The 18,942-nt window shown below is 43.7% G+C and overlaps 1 protein-coding gene across 1 annotated transcript; it reads left to right on the top strand.

The window, feature by feature from the left end:
* The first annotated feature begins 928 nt into the window (after positions 1 to 928).
* GLRX (glutaredoxin) lies at positions 929 to 12,027 on the top strand. Its single transcript, XM_004375038.2, has 3 exons — positions 929 to 1,206; positions 8,742 to 8,861; positions 10,925 to 12,027. Exons 1-2 carry the CDS (start codon positions 1,000 to 1,002, stop codon positions 8,853 to 8,855), a joined length of 321 nt encoding a protein of 106 aa, XP_004375095.1. The 5' UTR covers positions 929 to 999; the 3' UTR covers positions 8,856 to 8,861; positions 10,925 to 12,027.
* Positions 12,028 to 18,942: the final 6,915 nt, after the last annotated feature.

The raw sequence follows: 18,942 nt of genomic DNA, 5'->3' as shown, positions 1-18,942 counted from the left end.
TCATGTGTACAATTCAGTACTATCAATTACACCAACGATGTTGTGCAAGCTCACCAATATCGGTTGTCAGACCTGATTTTTCAGAGAAGTTGCAAGTCCAGATTCTTTGGTGAAATGTCCAGATTTTTAAACGTCGTGAACAAATTCCATTAAAACAACAACAACACCCACTTCACACAGAAATTTCAAAACCTGTTTCTTGAATGATTCTGTTTGTGTCTGTGTTTTAAAAATTGTGTCTCTGACCAGACTTTCTGGTCTGACAGAGACTGGAGAAGCCCTGAGAGTATGGCCCTTGGACACCCTTTTAACTCAGTACTGAAGTCACTCCTGAGGTTCACCCTTCAGCCAAAGATTAGACAGGCCCATAAAACAAAATGAGACTAAATGGGCGCACCAGCCCAGGGGCAAGGATGAGAAGGCAGGAGGGGACAGGAAAGCTGGTAATGGGGAACTCAAGGTCGAGAAGGAGAGAGTGTTGACCTGCCGTGGGGTTGGCAACCAATGTCACAAAACAATATGTGCATTAATTGCTTAATGAGAAACTAATTTGCTCTGTAAATCTTCATCTAAAGAACAATAAAAAAATTAAAAATTGTGTTCCTGAAAGGGGAAAGAATATATATTTTACTTTAAAAGATCACTTGTCTCCTCAGCCCCCTCCTGAGTCTGGTCTATGTACTTTATGCTTCCCCAGAGGGTGACTTAATTCTAACCTCTGCCAAAGGTCAGGTCTGATAACAGCGCCAACTCCCTGGGAAGAGCTGTTGGTGACTAAATAGCAAGCATGCATTCATAGCACGTCCAGTCCACGTAGTGAGTCACACCAGACTGAAATGACTTTGGGGCTGCTCCTTTAAAACTAAGCATGCTACCAAGCAAACTCCTCCTCCAGGGAGGTTCCTTTAAAGGAGAGCCAGCTATCTAGGCTGCCGGTTTACACTCAGAGCTATACCTGCAATTGAGGGGGCCCTCCTGGGGAGATAGCAGCTTGTCAGCATGGCTCAAGAGTTTGTGAACAGCAGAATCCACCCTGGGAAGGTGGTTGTGTTCATCAAGCCCACCTGCCCCTACTGCAAAAAGACCGAAGAGATCCTCTTTCAATTGCCTTTCAAACAAGGGCTCGTGGAATTTGTCGATATCACAGCCACCAACAACATAAGTGCGATTCAGGATTATCTCCAACAGCTCACAGGAGCAAGAACAGTGAGTCTGGGGTTCCGTCTTAAAAGACAGGGGAAAAGCCTCCAGATTGTTTTCTTGTCAGGATTGTGAATGGGGACTCCTGTGGCTTTCTCTAGGACAAGGCTAGGGCACTGTCTCCCCAGGCGTTGGGAGGGCTGTGTGCAGTGGGGGAGGGCATCTGAGAGAAGACTACTCTCTTGAGGGGGTGGCTGGATTGTAGCCAGCAGCCCTCACAAATCAGGAGGGGCACAGCTGATGTGTGCCCAGGGCCAGTGGACCCTGCAGCTTGTCGGGAGTCATCTCGGGAGTTATGTGGAGTCCTTGTTCAAGCACTGCCAGGAAATGACAGTTTTCGGCTTGCGTGGCTAGGGGTGGGAGGTGGCGGCAGAAGGGCCTGAGGTGGTCTGTACATTTCTGCTTCTCAACAAAGGAGTCATGTGCCAATTCCTTCTGTGTTTACATGGCCAAGTGGGACTTGCTGACCTTCAGTCTTTCCTTCGGGCTTCCTTTAATCATAACTAATTTGCCCATTCTGATCTTGCCTAACTCTTCCCACTGGAAAAAATCAAATAGGCATTATTTGCCCCTTGCTTAATTATGGGATGTTTCTAGGCCAGTCATGGAGGAAAGGAGGACTCTGGGTTCTGGCTTCTCATAGTGGTTTGCTGTGTGATCCTCGGGGACCTCAGCTGCAAGACCAGATAAGAACAAGTGACCTGTGTCTCTTTTGCTACAAGTGGACCATGGGGCCTCCTAAGAACTGCTCTCCTCTATCTGAAAAGACTTCCTCAGAGATCACAGTTTCTGGTGGGAGGCTTAGTCAGCCAGTCACCTGAATCTGTTCTGGTAATGAGTGGGGCGAGAGATGTCCCACCAGCTCTCCTATGTTCCCTTTCAGGATGGACATTCTAGAACATAGTGTTTGCAGAAGCACATATCCTGTTTCTGTTTTAGTTTGACTAAACCTTCAGGGTTTTCTCTAGGTTCTGAGTATTAGGTTGTTTCTCCCCTCCTTCCCAATCCGAAGTCAGCATTTTGGTAGAGAGTGGGGCTAAATGTGTTACCTTATTGCTGCCAGCACCCCAGCTATGAACTGAAAACTCTAGTCTCTGCTAGGTCCTGGAGCAGAAGACACAGTGACAAGGAGGCCCCTACTGCCTAACCCAGGTCCTGAGAGAGAGAGTGCAATGCAGTTACCGCCATGGCCTCCTTGTGGCTTGCACCATATGTCCCTCTTAGCTGATGGTTCTCAAACTTTGCTTCACGTTCGAATCACCTGGGGAACGTTTAAAAAAATCTGATGGCCAAGTCACACCTGTACCAATTAAATTAGAATGTCTGGAGGCAGGAGCCAGGTATCAGCAATTTTTAAAGATCCTCAGGTGATCCTGATTTGCAACAAAGTTTGGGAGCCTGTGCTGTCAACCTGGCAGCATTCTGTTCTTCAGCAGGAAAGACAATCCTCTTCATGCATTCATTCAACAAATATTTTTAAGTACCTACTATGTAAGGACTGGAGCCCTGGTGGTGCAGTGGTTAAGAGCTTCGCTGCTAACCAAAAGGTCAGCAGTTTGAATCCACCAGCCGCTCCTTTGAAACCCTATGGGGCTGTACTAGTCTGTCCTGTAGGGTTGCTATGAGTCAGAATTGACTCGATGGCCATGGGTTTGGTTTGTTTTTGGTTTTTATGTAAGGACTGTGTAAGGTATTCTCTGTAAGCAGAAAATTCCAGAAAGATGTTTACCTGCATTTCATTGACTATGCAAAAGCATTCGACTGTGTGGATCATGACAAATTACGGATAGCATTGGGAAGAATGGGAATTCCAGAACACTTAATTGTGCTCATGTGGAACCTGTATATAGACCAAGAGGTAGTCATTTGAACAGAACAAGGGGATACTGTGTGGCTTAAACATCTGGAAAGGTGTGCTTCGGGGTGGTGTTCTTTCACCATACTTATTCAGTCTATATAATGAGTAAATCTGAGAAATTGGACTATATGAAGAAGAACATAGCATCAGGATTGGAGGAAGCCTCATTAACAACCTGCGATATGCAGATGACACAACCTTCCTTGCTGAAAGTGAAGAGGACTTGAAGCACTTACTAATGAAGATCAAAGACTACAGCCTTCAGTATGGATTATACCTCAATATAAAGAAAACAACTCCTCACAACTGGACCAATAAGCAACATCATGATAAAGAAAAGATTGAAGTTGTCAAGGATTTCATTTTACTTGTCTCCACATTCAATGGCCATGAAAGCAGCAGTCAAGAAATCAAATGATGCACCGCATTGGGCAAATTTGCAAAGTGTTTAAACTCTTTACAGTGTTAAAAAGCAAAGATGTCACCTTGAGGACTAAGGTGTGCCTGACCCAAGCCATAGTATTTTCAGTCACCTCATACACATATGAAAGACTGAAGAAGAATTGATACATTTGAATTCTGATGTTGACGAAGAATATTGACTATACCATGGACTCCCAGAAGAAAGGACAAAACTGTCTTGGAAGAAGTACAGCCAGAATGCCCCTTAGAAGTGAGGATGGCAAGACTTTGGACATGTTATCAGGACGGACCAGTCCCTGGAGAAAGACATCATGCCCAGTAAAGTAGAGGGTCAGCAAAAAAGAGGACCCTCGACGAGATGGATTAACACAGTGGCTGCAATAATGGGCTCAAGCATAATGATGATTGTGAGGATGTCGCAGGAGCAGGCAGTGTTTCATTCTGTTAAACGTAGGTGCTGGGGACTCAGTTCCAACTCATAGCCACCCTATGGCTTATTCAGATTACAAGAAGCCCTGGTGGTGTAGTGGTTAAAGTGCTCAGCTGCTAACCAAAACGTTGGCAGTTTGAACCCACCAGCCTCTCCATGGGAGAAAGATGTGGCAGTCTACTTCTGTAAAGGTTTACAACCCAGAAAACCCTATCGGGCAGTTCTACAAAGTCCTACAGGGTCACTGTGAGTAGGAATTGACTCGATGGCAGCAGGTATGTACAGGAAGGAACCCTGGTGGCGCGATGGTTAAGTGCTCAACTGTTGACTGAAACGTTGGCAGTTTGAACCCACTCAGCAGCTCCATGGTAGAAAGAAAGACCTGGCGATCTGCTTCTGTAAAGATTATAGCCAAAAACAAAACCTATGGGGCAGTTCTATTCTGTCACATGGGGTTGCTGTCATGGTTTGAAATATGTCTCCCAGAAAATGTATATATCAGTTTGGCTGGGCCATGATTCCCAGAATTGTGTGGTTGGCCTCCATTTTGTGATTGTAATTTTATGTTAAAGAGGATTAGGGTGGGATTGTAACACCACCCTTACCCAGGTCACATCCCTTATCCAAAAGGGAGTTTACCTAGAGTGTGGCCTGCACCACCTTTTACCTTACAGGAGATGAAAGGGAAGCAAGCAGAGAAGGGGGACCTCATACCACCAAGAAAGAAGCACCAGGAGCAGAGCGTGTCCTTTGGACCTGAGATTCCTGCGCAGACAATCTCCTAGTCTGGGGGAAGACTGATGATGACGAGGACCTTTCTCCAGAGCCGACAGAGAGAGAAAGCCTTCCCCTGGAGCTGACGCCCTGAATTTGGACTTCTAGCCTACTAGACTGTGAGAAAATAAATTTCTCTTTGTGAAAGTCATCCACTTGTGATATTTCTATTAGAGCAGCACTAGATGACTTAAGACAGTCGCTATGAGTCAGAATCTACTCAACGGCATACAACAACAACATCGTGTACCAGGCACTCCTCTGGTGGGAACATAGCTGTGAAGAAAACAGACAAAAATGTCTGCCTTCATGGAACTTGCATTCTACTGGGGGAGATGAACAATAAATAAAACAGTATGTTGGAAGGTGGAAGTGATATTGTGCTAAGGAGACTAAGTAGGAAAGAGGAGAGGTAGAGGGTAGGCAGCAGGGTGAAATTACAAATGGAGCCATCAGTGCCTCACTAAGAAGTCGACACTGCAGTAGATCCATAAAGGAGGTGAAGGAGCAAGGCATGCAGGAATTTAAGGGTAGAGGTAATAGCAAGTGCAAAGGAGGTTGGTGCAGCTGGAGTATGGTGAGAGAGTGGGAGAGTAGGAGGAGATGAGGCCTGAGAAGTAATGGGGCTAAATTGGAAGGGCCTTTCAAGCTATTTTAAGAACTTTGGCTTGTTCTCGGTATGAGATGCCACCAAAGGGTTTTGAGTAGAGGAGTGACCTGACCTGACTTACATTTTAAAAAGGTCACTCTCCACTCTGCTGGGGGGGAAGACAACTTGTGTTTGTGGTGGCAGTTCTCTTTCCTCATTGACAGTAACAGGCACTTCCCTCCGGGGGTGGGGGGTAGTAGAGAGTATATTTCTTCTTTCTCCAGCTGAATCAACAGTGCCTGTGTTTCCTGTCTCCTGTGTGCTTTAAGGTGGTTTTGCTGGAGGGCCAGGGCGAGGGTGGCAGCTGGGAGACATGGAGGCTACAGCAGTAATCCAGGTGAAAATTACAGTAGCTTGTACCAGGGAGGCAGCCAAGGAGGCGGTGAGAAGTTTTGGGAACTAGCCTTGGGTAGCTGCATCTGAGTAACCCTGGAGTGCTGAGGACGTTGCCTAGCCTACTCCAGGAGACTAAGGGCCCAATATTACTCAACTCGTGTTTGCGGTAGCTGGTGTCTTTCCTCTCACTGACAGTAATAGGCTCTCAAGTTCCTCCAGGAGCGGGGGGCAGTGGAGGGCATTTTTCTTCTGCTTCCAGCTGAATCAGCAGGGCCTCTGTGTTTCCTGTTTCAAAACGGCCCCTGCACTGTCCTGCGCAGCAGCTTGTAGTTCAGCTCCCTGGAGGGGTGGCAGTAACTTGTGTGCTCTAAGGTGGTTTTGCTGTTCCCAGCCTAGTGGGTGGCTGTGAGGGCAGAGGGGCCTTTCATCTCTCAGGCAAGCCAGCTTCTCTACCAGACGGTGTGCACAAAACTCTGCCCTGGAGATGGCCTAGTCGTGTTTCAGGGCCTGTCACAGGGCAGCTGGGGGTCGTTGTCAGGCTGTGGGTTTTTAAAGCCTCAGCTATCCTGGGAGGAATAAATTGCTGCTCAATCTAAACCAAGGAGCCCTGATGGCACCACAGTTAAACGCTCAGCTGCTAACAGAAAAGTTGGCGGTTCAAACCCACCCAGCGGCTCCATGGGAGAAAGACCTGGCGATCTGCTTCTGTAAAGATGACAACAAAGAACTTATGGGGCAGTTCTACTCTGTCATATGGGGTTGCTATGAGTCAAAATTGACTCCATGACACCCAACAACAATAATCGAAGCCAGTGGTTGGCAAGTATGATCCCTTTGACCAGCAGCTTCAGCATCACCTGGGAACTAGATAGAAATGCAAATTCTTGGGCCCTAATCCTTCTAGGAGGTTGGGGGAGGGGGCAGAAGTCCCTGTGTTAACAGCCCCTCAGGTGATTCTGATGCACTCTCAAGTTTGAGAACCACTGATTCAGGAGAGGATGCTGCCCCTCAGGGCATCCACACAACTTAAGTGTGAACTGCTCAGACATGGTTAAAAGTGAAGATGTGACAAGCCTTAGAAGTAGCGACAATTGCTCAACTATTTTTGAAAATATGGAAGTTTAGGAATGAATAAATTACTTGTTTAAACTCAGATGATTTTTATTTAATTAGGCACTGACTTCAACAGAAGGAACGATGTTATATAAATTACACTGGAAATATGTTAGGATTCTGCTTTGCTTACTGTTACAACTGACCAGAACCAAGTCTTTCTGGGAAGACTGATGCTGAAAGCCTCCAACAGTTTGGTGGAGGGGAGCTTTATTTTCTTTTTAAATAATGGCAGCGATCCAGAGGAAAATCGAGGTTTCTTACTCTCATCTTTCTGCAGCTTTAAGTTGATAAAAGCAATGATGCGTTGATGGTGCTTCACATTTGCAAAGCCTCCCACACAGCGCAAGTGGGGTAGGCAGCGTATCTGTGACTAAATGTGACATTACCGGGCACACACGCCGCCGGTACACAGCCAGCTTCAGAACTGAGTCCTGGGTGTTCTTTCCTGCTCTCTGGGCACAGGAAATAGCTATAGAAATTTGGTGCAGGATTTCTTTAATTTTTGTCCTTTATTTTTAAAGGCCCTTTCCATTGGGGCTCCCTTCTTAATAAAAAATATTATAAGAACTTATTTGCAACAATTCAGCCCTTTTTCTCATCTCTCCCATTCTTTAAAAAATTCACTTGAATTATTAAGCCTTCTGAGGAAAATCAAAAGCTTTGAAAATATTCTTACTGCTTTTCTTCTCTCCTACCCCTTCTGCTGTGTTCCTCGTTGATACGTTCCTAGCTTTGGGGATGAGGACCTGCTTTCTTCTGATTAGTCAGGGTGATCTATATTGTGTTTATTTCTTCACTGCTTATCAGTGTTTGTGTAACACCCTGGGCCTAGAAATCGTCTGGGCTGCAGTGAAGGGACTTCCCTCCTCCTCAGGATTCTAAAAGCCCACTGGAATTTTGGAATATGCCTGTACCTAGCAGCAGGGAGGGAGGGTTGAGTGTGACTGGAGAAGAACTCACATACCAGGTGTAATGATATATCAGTCTGGCTTGCCTCGGTAAGTGTGAAGGCAGAGTAGATGAATGATGTCCTTGTTCCCAGAGCTGTAGCATTTAAACATCTTATGACGAACCAGGGATTAAAGAACAAGATTCAGAGACCACCACCCTTTGCCCTAGTTGACGACAGAACTCACCTGTGTTTTAACATCTGCGAGAGAGAACTATAATAAACTGCAAACCTAAAACTCAGGCACAGGGACCTAATGTAATTTTCCAATTGTGTTTAGAAATGAATTCCTGGTTGCTGTGACCCTGGTGGCACAGTGGTTAAGAGCTTGGCTGCTAACCAAAATGTTGGCAGTTCAAATCCACCAGCTGCTCCTTGGAAATCCTACGGGGTGGTTGTACTTTGTCCTATAGGGTTGCTATGAGTCAGAATCAACTCGATGGCAATGGGTTTGTTTTTTTTATTTTCGTGGCTCGGCCTAAGAGCTCAGGTGTGGTCACAGCTGCAGAGAAATCAGAATTCAATCAGGGCAGTTGAGCTGCAGCTAACCAAAATTTCTTTCCTTGAAACTTATTCCTCTAGAGTGAAATTTTTAAATCAGTTTGACAAGTTGGATCAATCTCATGCACAGTATACTCAATTTGAAAAATAGCCTGGCTTAAAAAAATTCTTTAATGAATAATTTTACTCTTAAAACAGTATTTGTTCTAAAAGGGTAAACATGAGGAGGTTGTAAAGTGACTTGAAAGCTGTGAGTCATAGAAAATATCTGAGGAAGGATAAAATATTCTTTCTACTAGCAGTGTCTGACCCAGTAAATGAGGGAAGGAATCCATCCTGAAGTTGTGATCCCTTCCCCACTCCTTTTTTGGGCTTCCCATGCCCCTTCCTTTGGCTAGCTCTTAACAGGGAGCCTAGACCAAGAGTAATAGGGCCTGTGGGATCATTCTTTCTAATCTACTAATAATTAAGTTCCTTAAATGCGCTGGTTTGTTTGCTTTTCTAGGTACCTCGGGTTTTTCTAGGTAAAGATTGTATCGGTGGATGCTCTGATCTAATAGCTTTGCATCAGAGTGGAAAGTTGTTGAAGAGGCTAGAGGATATGGGGGTTCTACAATAATTACAGGTGAGTAACAGGTGGGAAGGAGCCTTGGTGGTGCAGTGATTAAGGGCTCAGCTGCTAACCAAAAGGTCGGTGCTTTGAACCCACCAGCCACTCTGTGAGAGAAAGATGTTGCAGTCTGCTTCTGTAAAGATTACAGCCTTGGAAACCCTATGGGGCAGTTCTACTCTAACCTACAGGGACACTATAAGTCAGAATTGACCCGACAGCAAGGGGTAGGATAGGTAGGTAACAGGTGGGACACAGAGTCCAGAATACTGGGAGACAGTGGAATTCTACTGCCATGTTTTAGTATACTCCTTGAAGGTATTCTGGCTAGGAAAGTGTTACGTCAATCATTTATGAATTTCACATTTTACAAAGGGATTGTGTCAGTGGGAGAAGTCCTTTCCCTCAACCTTCATTTAACAAATATTTATTGGGCACCTACTTTGTGCCAGGCACTGGGAATATAGTAATGAGAAAAAAACAAAACAAAAAACCTTGGAACTTATATTCTAGAGAAGCAGATCAAAAACGAGTAAGCAAATAATTCCTGAAAAAATAAACAGAATGATGGGATAGAACATGGAAGGAATAAAGAAGCAAATTTAGCTAAGATAATGAGGGAGAGCCTTTCTCAGCTGGTTGAGCTGAGACCTGGTAGACAAGGAGGAAGCCAGGTAAACACCAAGCAGAAGAACTTTCAGACAGAGAGAATAGCAAATACAAAGGCCTGAGGTGCCAAACAAGTGTGGGATGTTCAAGGAACAGAAAGAAAGCAAGAGCAGATCAAGCAAAGCGCAGTGAAGCAGAAGGGTGGTAAGAAAAGTGGGCAGAGACCAGAATACACCAGCCTTCTAGTCTGGGGTAAGCAATCTGGATTCATTTTAAGCGCAATGGAAAATAAAGGTACTTTTGCTTTACCTGTGTCCACCTGGCAAAATCAACTCAATGTAACTGACTCCCCAAAGTTTTCTAAAAGTGTTAACCTAAAGGAGATCATCGGCTGAATGTAAAACTGTCAGGTGATGGACTCTTTAGAAAGGAACGAAGATATAACTGGGGTCTAATTTCCTCCCCCAGACCCCAGCTCTCCAGCACTGATAGTGCTCGCTAGCTTCTAAATGGGCCAATTCGACTGACATCATATGCAAAGAGATCCAAGGGTTTCTTTAGTTAAGGAATAAATTTATGGTTCTTTAATCAAAATGTTCCTTGAAGGGTGTCTATTGCCCAATAATATTAACTTACCCTTTGGGCAATGAGTATGAGTAGGAATTGACTTGATGGCAACGGTTTGGTTTTTTTTTTTTTTTTTTTTTTTAAACTCAGAATAGCAATAGAAGTTTAAAAAAAACTGAGGGGGGGGGGCAGAAAATCAACTGAGTCCCTGAAATAAAGTCAATAGTATAAATTCCAAACACAATTTTACAACATCATCACAGCAGGTGGACACTCTGTTTGGGTTAGCTTTCTGGCATCACACAATGCACTAAAGCACTCAAAATCCAATTAACTATTGTGTCAAACTTCCCTATTCTGGACTACGTTTAGTAATTTAGGTTTAGATTACAAATAGGAAAAAACAGATCACTTTCCTCAGACAACAGGAAATACCATTTCCCCAGCTACCTTATATTGGGGTAGGCATTAGAGTTGCCTACGTTCACAAGTTCTATTTGTCTTCTTTTCCTTCAGTGGAGTCACTGAGTGGTGCAAACAGTTAAACACTTGGCTGCTAACTGAAAGGTTGGAGGTTTGAGTCCACCCAGAGGCACCTCGGGAGAAAGGCCTGGAGATGTACTTCCAAAACATCAGCCATTGAAAACCCTATGGAGCACAGTTCTACTCTGACACACATAGGGTCACCATGGGTGAAAATCAGCTCCACAGTAACTGGGTCTGTGTTTTTTTGTTTTCCCTTCAGCATTATATGCTACCAGTATTTTGCTGGCAACTACATCTCAAGGCCATATGTAATAAATTGTGTTTAAACAGCAAGAGTAACTGTTCTGGTAATGAAAAGGAAATGGGGGGAATCTACTTTTCCAAGAAAATCTAATTCTTTGTTTCTTTCCTGGCAGAGCCCCCTGGCTGATGTCCCCTTGGGAGCTGGATGGCATCACAAATGATGACAGATTTTCTGGTGGATGGATCTGGGACTATTCTTTCCCGGCTACAGCAACTGTTTACTTAAAATTCTGGAATATATTAACCAAAAAAAAAAAGGGGGGGGGGTGGATATTTGGCAAAAATGGCTTTTTTCTTTTGGATCATTATTAAAAAGTGGACCAGCTTGCCCCAAAAAACAGGGCCAAGAAGGTTAATGTACCATACACTCTTGGGTTTCATCTGGGCTGGCCTTTTGGGTTCTAAAAGACCAGATTGAGTCCTGGCTTAGGATTCACTCACTGACCAAAAGGTGTTCTTCCTTTTTGGCATGTTTTTCCTACAAAGTGTTCTCCATGTGCCGGCACTCCTCTACCTCTAAAACCAGTGTTTCTAACCATGTTTATCTCTGGCCCCCCAGGATGAGTCTGTACTTGGTCTTCTGTGACTGCCCAGCAGCTGAAATTATTTCTCTGATCTTGACCTTATGGAGTTTGTACTATGAAATCAATAGGCGTTTTGAATGTGCTTTTTCAAACTATGTGCATCCCCCCCTTGCCATCCCCACCACACCCCACCTTGAGAATCAACACTCTGAACCAGTGTTCTCAACACTGACAACTCACAGATCTCATTGGAAGTGTTCAATAATTCTGTTCAGGGTCTGAGGACCCAATGTGGGACACTCGGCCTGAAAAGTTAAGCACTGTTGGTCTTCACTTGGTACCAGAGGGGTCAGAGCACAGATGCAGGTGCTGCAATCATGTGGCAATACTCTTGCATAAGATGGTTGTCTAGATAATCCTGAACAAATGTGTATTAATTTGATTTAGGTTATCAGCAAAATTAAATTATAGAAGACTTGCAGCTCCCTCCCCTAAAAAAAACAAAATCTGTGAAGAAGCCAAGGAGCCAAATTTGAGAAACACTGTCTTGAATGATTCTTTCTCCCTTGCTTTTTTTTTTTTTTTTTTTTGACACTTAATTCCTTACTGTGAGGTTTAATTTTTCTGTTCTAGAATTACAAGGTTAACTTAATTTCCTTCTGTGGTCTCTAGTACAAATAGTTGATTTCTAATAAAGAAGTATGCATAAATGATGATTCAATGACTTTTGTCAAATTCTTTCCCATATTCTCTAGGCCTTATGAAATGTATTAGTGTGAAATACACTGTCTCAGTCATCTGGTGCTGCTCCAACAGAAATACCACAAGTGGATGGCATTACAAAGAGATTTATTCTCTCTCAGTCCAGTAGGCTACAAGTCCAAATTCAGGGCATCAGCTCCAGGGGATCGCTTTCTCCGTCAGCTCTGGAGGAAAGTCCATGTCATCAGTCTTCCTTTGGTCTGGGAGCTTCTCTGCGCAGGAACCTCAGGTCCAAAGGACGTGCTCTGCTCCCGGCACTGCTTTCTTGGTGGTATGAGGTTCCTATGTGTCTCTGCTCACTTCTCTCTTTTATATCTCAAAAGAGATTGCATTGAGACACTAATCTTGTCAACCTCATCAGTATAACCTCATCGCAGTGATAGAATTTACAACAACTAAGGAAATCACATCACATTACACAGTCATACAACACTGGGAATCATGAACCAGCCAAGCTGACAGGTATTTTTTGGGGACACAATCCATGACATACACCAATTTAAAGCTTTATATTTGTTGCCTGCCATTACAAAGGCATGTTTCACTGTCACTCATTGACTACAAACAGTTGATATTACTTTTTAATTTAATGTTGAAATGACAATTAATTTGAATGTAGTATGTCAGCACTAGCCTACCGAATTGTTTAGGGTTCGATGATAGTCTTTTTCCATTTCGTATTCCGTTTTTCATTTTCTGCCTAATACTCATGTATTTTTGGCTGCTTTTCCTTTCTCTTATAGGTCTTAGCCTATAAGAGAAACAGGGTTGCTGAGGATGATTGTGCAGGTTGCACACTGAACAACACAATGCCACCTCCTGTGCAGTGTGCAACCTGCACAGTCCTTGATCCACCCTGGATCACTTGCCTGCACTTTCACACTTGTGTGTCCTTGCTCATCATGTTTCCTTCTCAGATGCCCTTTCTTCTCTGTTCTACTCTCAAACTCCTCATTCTTCAAGGCCTGATTTACAGACATACTCCCCTATACGTCCCCTCTTCTGTCACTGTTTTTGACTAGGGGGGGAAAAGTTGGTGCTCCTTCTATAATCCTGAAGTGCTCTAATTATAGGTATTTTATAAGCCTCATAAGACTGTAGTATCGTAGTTAATCATCTGTATTGGTCTCTTGCCAGATTTAGAAACACTCAAAGCGAGAACCTTAACTATCTTTCTATCCCCAGTTTCTAACAGCAGTTTGATTTTATCAAAGCAATATATGTATGTGGTTTAAAAAGCCCCACAGCACTAAAAGTCTTTCCTGCTCCATCCCTGGCTAAACCCCAGTCCTGACCACACACTGATCAGTTTCATAGGGGCACTTAAGCCTACTTTAAAATATTGTAAGGTATATTAGACATACAGAAGAGTATATAGAATGCATAAGTTCTACTTAACACCCAGGTATCTACCTCCTAGTTTAAGAAATCACCTATATACATACAGAGTGCCTCTAAGGTACTGATAAATTAAAGGCCCATGTGTCTCCCTCTTCCTCTCCACAGAGGAAACCACTGGCTCATTTTTTTTTTCTGGTAATAATTTTGATGCTTCTTTTTATAGTTGTACTCCCTGGAATATCCCTAAACAATACATTTTAGTTATGAAAAGCAATAGCAAGCACCAACCTAGCTGTGCAAGGAAAGGGCAACATTATCACAATTAGATGAATCCTGTGAGAAGATAAGCTGAACAGAGACCCGGTCGATAAGTTTACCAGAGCCTCTTTCAGGGAGGTCAGAGCAGTGGTCCTGAGTGAGTGTTGGAAACATAGGGCACCCCATGGTTGGGAAGGTTATGGTGTGAGCTAGGTACTGGGCATCCTCCAGAAATATGGTCAATGGGAGAGGCTGCTCTGCATTTTCTGCTTCTAAGCTCAGCATGGCCCACCTCCAGCTTTCAGGAGTAGGTCAAAGCACACCATTTTTGGAGGGGGTGGAGGGGCAGATTTATAAAATGAGTCTTCTCAACTGGTCAGGTGTGTAACACAGAGAAAAGAAATGTCATCAGCATGAGACCAGTACAGGTAAGAATCTGCTTCAGGCTCATTAGGGCATGCTGTCCTCAGGTTAAAAAAAAAAAAAAGTACAACTACAGCAGAGCCCTCAACATGGGTAGTTATGCTGCTCCAGTCTGGACTGGTTACTCTGTCTTGTGTACAGTACACAGCTCTCTTCCTGGGATATCCCTTCATTGTCTTCCTGGGGGTTCCTTTGACCTCTCTCCTTTGTTGCATCACCTGTTTCCTGTGTCCCACACACATTAGAATACCAGCTAAACTTCTGTAACAAGGACAAGAACATGACAGAATCTCATCTCTCCTAACAGTCCAGAGGCAGGCAGGTGACATTGCTCCACCCAGGAGTTGTATGCACCACTTCTGTTCACATCTCCTTGGCCAGAACTTTGCCTCAGCTCAGCTCCACGGGAGGCTAGGCAATGTTGTCTCTGGTTAGGAAGCCTCTTGCCCAACTAAAACTCAGGGAGCTCTGTACCAAAAGAAAGAAGGGGAGCATGGATATTGAAGGAAAATTAGCAAATGTGTCTTTTTCAGTCTTCTCTCTTGTTTTGGAGGACCATATCCTCTATAGCTTTTGAGATAGAGAGAATGGGAGGTAAACTTTTTGAAACCTTGCTTGCCTAAAGAGATCTTATTCTACCCTCATACCCAGTTGATAGTTCATCTGGATATAGATTCTAGCTGGGAATCATCTTCCTTCCCAAGTTTGAAGGCATTGCTCATTGTCTTTTGCCTCCAGTGTTGCTATTAAGTCTGAAGTCATTCTGATTCCTGATTCTTTGTATATGACCTCTTTGAACTGTTCCCCACCTGTTTACTTCACTCTACCCCACTCTAGAAGTTTACAAAATCTTCCCTTTAACCCTTGTGCTCTTAAGCATCTTAATGATGTATCTCAGTGTGGGTCTATTTTCATACATTTTGGGGACACCTGGAGGGCCCATTCGACCTGACAACTCCCGTTATTGGAAATATTATTGGATTATTGATCATTTCTTCCCCTCCATTTTCTCTGCATTCTTTTTCTGGAATGCCTAGTAATCAGTATTGACCCTTCTAGATTTGACCCTTAATTTTTCTTATGTTTTCTCTGTTTTTTTTTTTTTTTTCTTTGTTCCCTAAGGAATTCACTCATCTTCATCTTCCCACCGTTCTACTGAGTTTTTAATGCCTGCTATCATGTTTTTGGAGCCCTGGTGGCACTGTGGTTAAGAACTCCGCTGCTAACCCCAAGGCTGGCAGTTTGAATCTAGCTGCTCCTTGGAAACCCTATGGGGCGGTTCTACTCTGTCCTATAAGGTCGCTATGAGTCAGAATCAACTCAGCAGCAATGGGCTAGGGATAGGTTATCATGTTTTTAATTTCCAATAGCTTTTCATTATTATCTGAATGTTCCTTTTTTATAGCATTGTTTTGTTTCATTGATGCAGCCTTCTCTTATTTCTGAGGTTATTGTAATTTTTTCAACTTTTACTAAGTTTTTTCCAACTGTAATATTTTTTATTTCCAAGAGCTCTTTCTTGTTCTCAGTTGTTTCTTTCTCTTTTTTTCTTGTTCTTGTTTTACAGATTGTTTCTTTTATCTCCCTGAAGATATTAACTGTTGTTGTTAGGTACCGTTGTGTTGATTCCCACTCATAGCTATGGCACATGACAAAATAGAACTGCTCCATAGGGTTTTCTTGGTAATCTTTATGGAAGCAGATTGCCAGGTCTTTCTCCCTCAGAGCCACTGAGTAGGTTCGAACTGCCAACCTTTCGGTTAGCAGCTGAGCGCTTAACTGTTTTGCCACCAAGGCTCCTTATATTAATTACAGTTGGGGCTTTTTTAAAAGTTGTCTTCTGATTCCTGTATTATCTCTCTTTCCCCTGAGTTACTATTTTCTGTTTCTGTTTTACATTTAAAGGCCTTCCTTAAACATCTGAAGATCTGCCTATCTGTCAATAGGTAAGAATGAGGCACTGAAAGGCTGGTTGGAAAATCTGTGTGCATGGATTGAGTTCATCAACTGGTGGGTTTCACCACAGAGTCTCTGTTCAAATGTCATCTTCTCAGCAAGGTCTCCCAGGTTACCCTATTTAAAATTTAACTTCCCCTCAACTCCCACTCAGCATTCCCTATCCCTCTTCCTTGTTTTATTATTTCTATAGCATTTATCACCTAATATATTGTACTACACTTATTTTGTTTATTGTTTATCTCCACCACTAGAATGTAGCTCCTTGAGGCCAGGGATTTATGTCTGTTTTATTTACTGTGGTATCTGCAGCATCAAGAAAGTGCCTAGCACATAGTAGGCACTTGATAAATATCTCTTGAGTGTTTGAATGAATGATCTTGAGTGAATGATCGGTGCAGACCTCACCGTTTCACTGGGCGACCCCCCAGTGGTCAGTTCCTGGACATCTCTTCTTTTGAGCTGTTCAGTTTCTCCAGTTTCACAGCTTGGGGGTTGGGTCTTGCTGCTAGTGTTCTGGCTGCCAAGCAGGGGAAAGGGACTTGGCAGCTCCCTGGTCAGTGTGCAGACTCTCATGTAATCTAGTTTCTGTCCAGCTCTTTGCTGAGGAGCTATGTGATATGCAAGGATGGAAAGGGCTGTCATCCAAAGAGCATGGAGAGGTTAACACAAGAGGTTGGCAGAGGAAAGCAGCAAGAATAACCAACCAAAAAATTCATAGCCAAAGCTCTACTCCTTTTGTTTACATAACAAAGAAAATAATTCAATCCTCTGCGAATGTCTCACTTTAATAACTACCTTCTCTCTGCTTCCAACCTGGCTCCTGGATTAGGAAGCCTACCAGCCATTCCTCCCAATTCTGGGCTGTCCATAGTTGGCTCTTAAGGGGAAACAACAGCCAGGGGTGACAAATGGGTCTGTGTGGCTCAGACCACACCATTTATATCCCCGGTGAGTTTTATTAGACCAGTATCTTGGAATTTGATTAGAAAAGAAAGGCATGCTCCCTAATTCACTACACCATAATAATTGTTAGCAGATCCTGGAAAATATTTTAAAGAACTGAGCTTCTAAGATATTTTTACATAAAATCCTTTTCTTATATTAATAGAGTCCTTTTTTTATTAAATATATTAAATGTTTGAAGGGGACAGAATTGAATTTTGCCAGTTAGTGATTTCTGGCCTGGTTCCTTTAAGCACAAGTGATATTTAAACATAGGTCTATATTTACACACAGGTTCATATTTCCTGTCCCTGGGTGACTTTTCTAGTGAGCTGTGCAGAACTTTGTGAACCCCAAGGGCGCTTGGATTTCATGCCCAATAGCCTTTCCTATAACCCTCTGGGTGCATGCAGTTGGGTTTTCTCAGGAGAGAAGAGAGCAACTGCTTTCTTTCTTTTCTTTCGTGCCTTGTGAAACTTGTAGTATTTTGTATATAAAATTACAAATTGTTTATAAGGGGGAGGGGTTTTCATTGCTTTTCCTTATCATCTGTGGTGATTAAGGTTATGTGTCAACTTGGCTAGGCCATGATTTTCAGTGGTTTGGTAGATATTATGTAATCATCCTCCACTTTGTGATCTGATATGAGCAGCTAATCAGTTGAAAGGGGAGTTTCCTTGGGGATGTGGCCTATACCCCATATATATGAATGTTCTGGCAAAGCTCACCCTCTCTCAATCCTGCATCCAACTTGTCATTCTCTGACCTCTGGTTCTTGGGACATAAGCCAGCAGCCTGCCATCTGACCTGCAGATATTGGGATTCACCAGTTCCCACAGCTCCTTGAGTCAGCAGCCTGCTGTCTGACCTGCCGATTTTGGGTTTGTCACCTGCAACCACATGAGTCAGGAGAAGCTTCCAACCTGACACCTGACCCACAGATTTGGGAACTTGCCAGCCTCCACAACTGCGTGAGCCATTTCCTTGAAATAAATCTATATATATATCCTTATATTACACTTCACTGGTTTTGCTCCTCTAGAGAACTCAGCCTAAGACATTCTCCTTCTAAGTCCTGGTGACTGGATCTGGATGATTTTTAACACCTCTGAGAACTTGGTATGAATTTGAGGGAGGCTTGAGATGCTAGCAAATCTCCCCTTGGTTCGAACCAGAGGTGTCAAACAAGGACCAAAGGATCTACTTTGGGAATGGCGGACCGGTAACTCCTTGGGAGGGTAGAATTAGAGAACTCAGCTGGAATCTGTGGCCAGGGGGCCTTTCCCCCACATCTAGTATGTGATTCCCATGTGTGGCAAAATTGAGTGTGTAATGACTCCGAGTGTCCTTACTCAGCCCCCTGCATGGAGGATCCAAGTTAGCCCCACAAACACAGTCGTTGGATGACTGAAGAGTGCCAGAGAGTTCTGTGGAAGAGAAAAGGGTTACAGGCTGCTTCCAGGAAGGGAAGAGGGTGGGTGTCCTCAGACATGTAAACCAAGGAGGAGTCCAGGTTCTTTTCCCCATCTGGGAGGCCAGTGGCAGGCAGCATCAAGGAGGAGATGTGCAGATTTAGGCCACCTTTTGAGGGCAAGCTATCCCCATTCCTGGTGTTAAGGTGTGGCCCAATGTCTGACAGACTGTCCCTAATCTAACCATAGAAATCCCCCACCCCCACCTAGATGGGGGGAGAAGCAGGAAAAAGGAGAGATGGAGCAAAGAATGCAAAGTGTTCCCTTAAACATCCTCTGAGCTGGCATATATAGAGAAACCATCCCCCCCCCACACACATCTTTTTAGAAATTTGAGGATTAAGGGATAAGTTTTCCCCACTAACATGCATAATGTTTAGTCTGAGGAACTTTTTTTCTTGTGACTTGCTGACCCCGGGGCAGGGCTCAGAGCTATTGAGTGGGTCAGAT

The sequence above is a fragment of the Trichechus manatus genome, unplaced genomic scaffold (assembly GCF_000243295.1).
Source record: "Trichechus manatus latirostris isolate Lorelei unplaced genomic scaffold, TriManLat1.0 scaffold00032, whole genome shotgun sequence".
NCBI lineage: Eukaryota > Metazoa > Chordata > Mammalia > Sirenia > Trichechidae > Trichechus > Trichechus manatus.
Note: the sequence above shows the minus strand (reverse complement) of the source record. Positions and strands in the feature narration are given on the sequence as shown.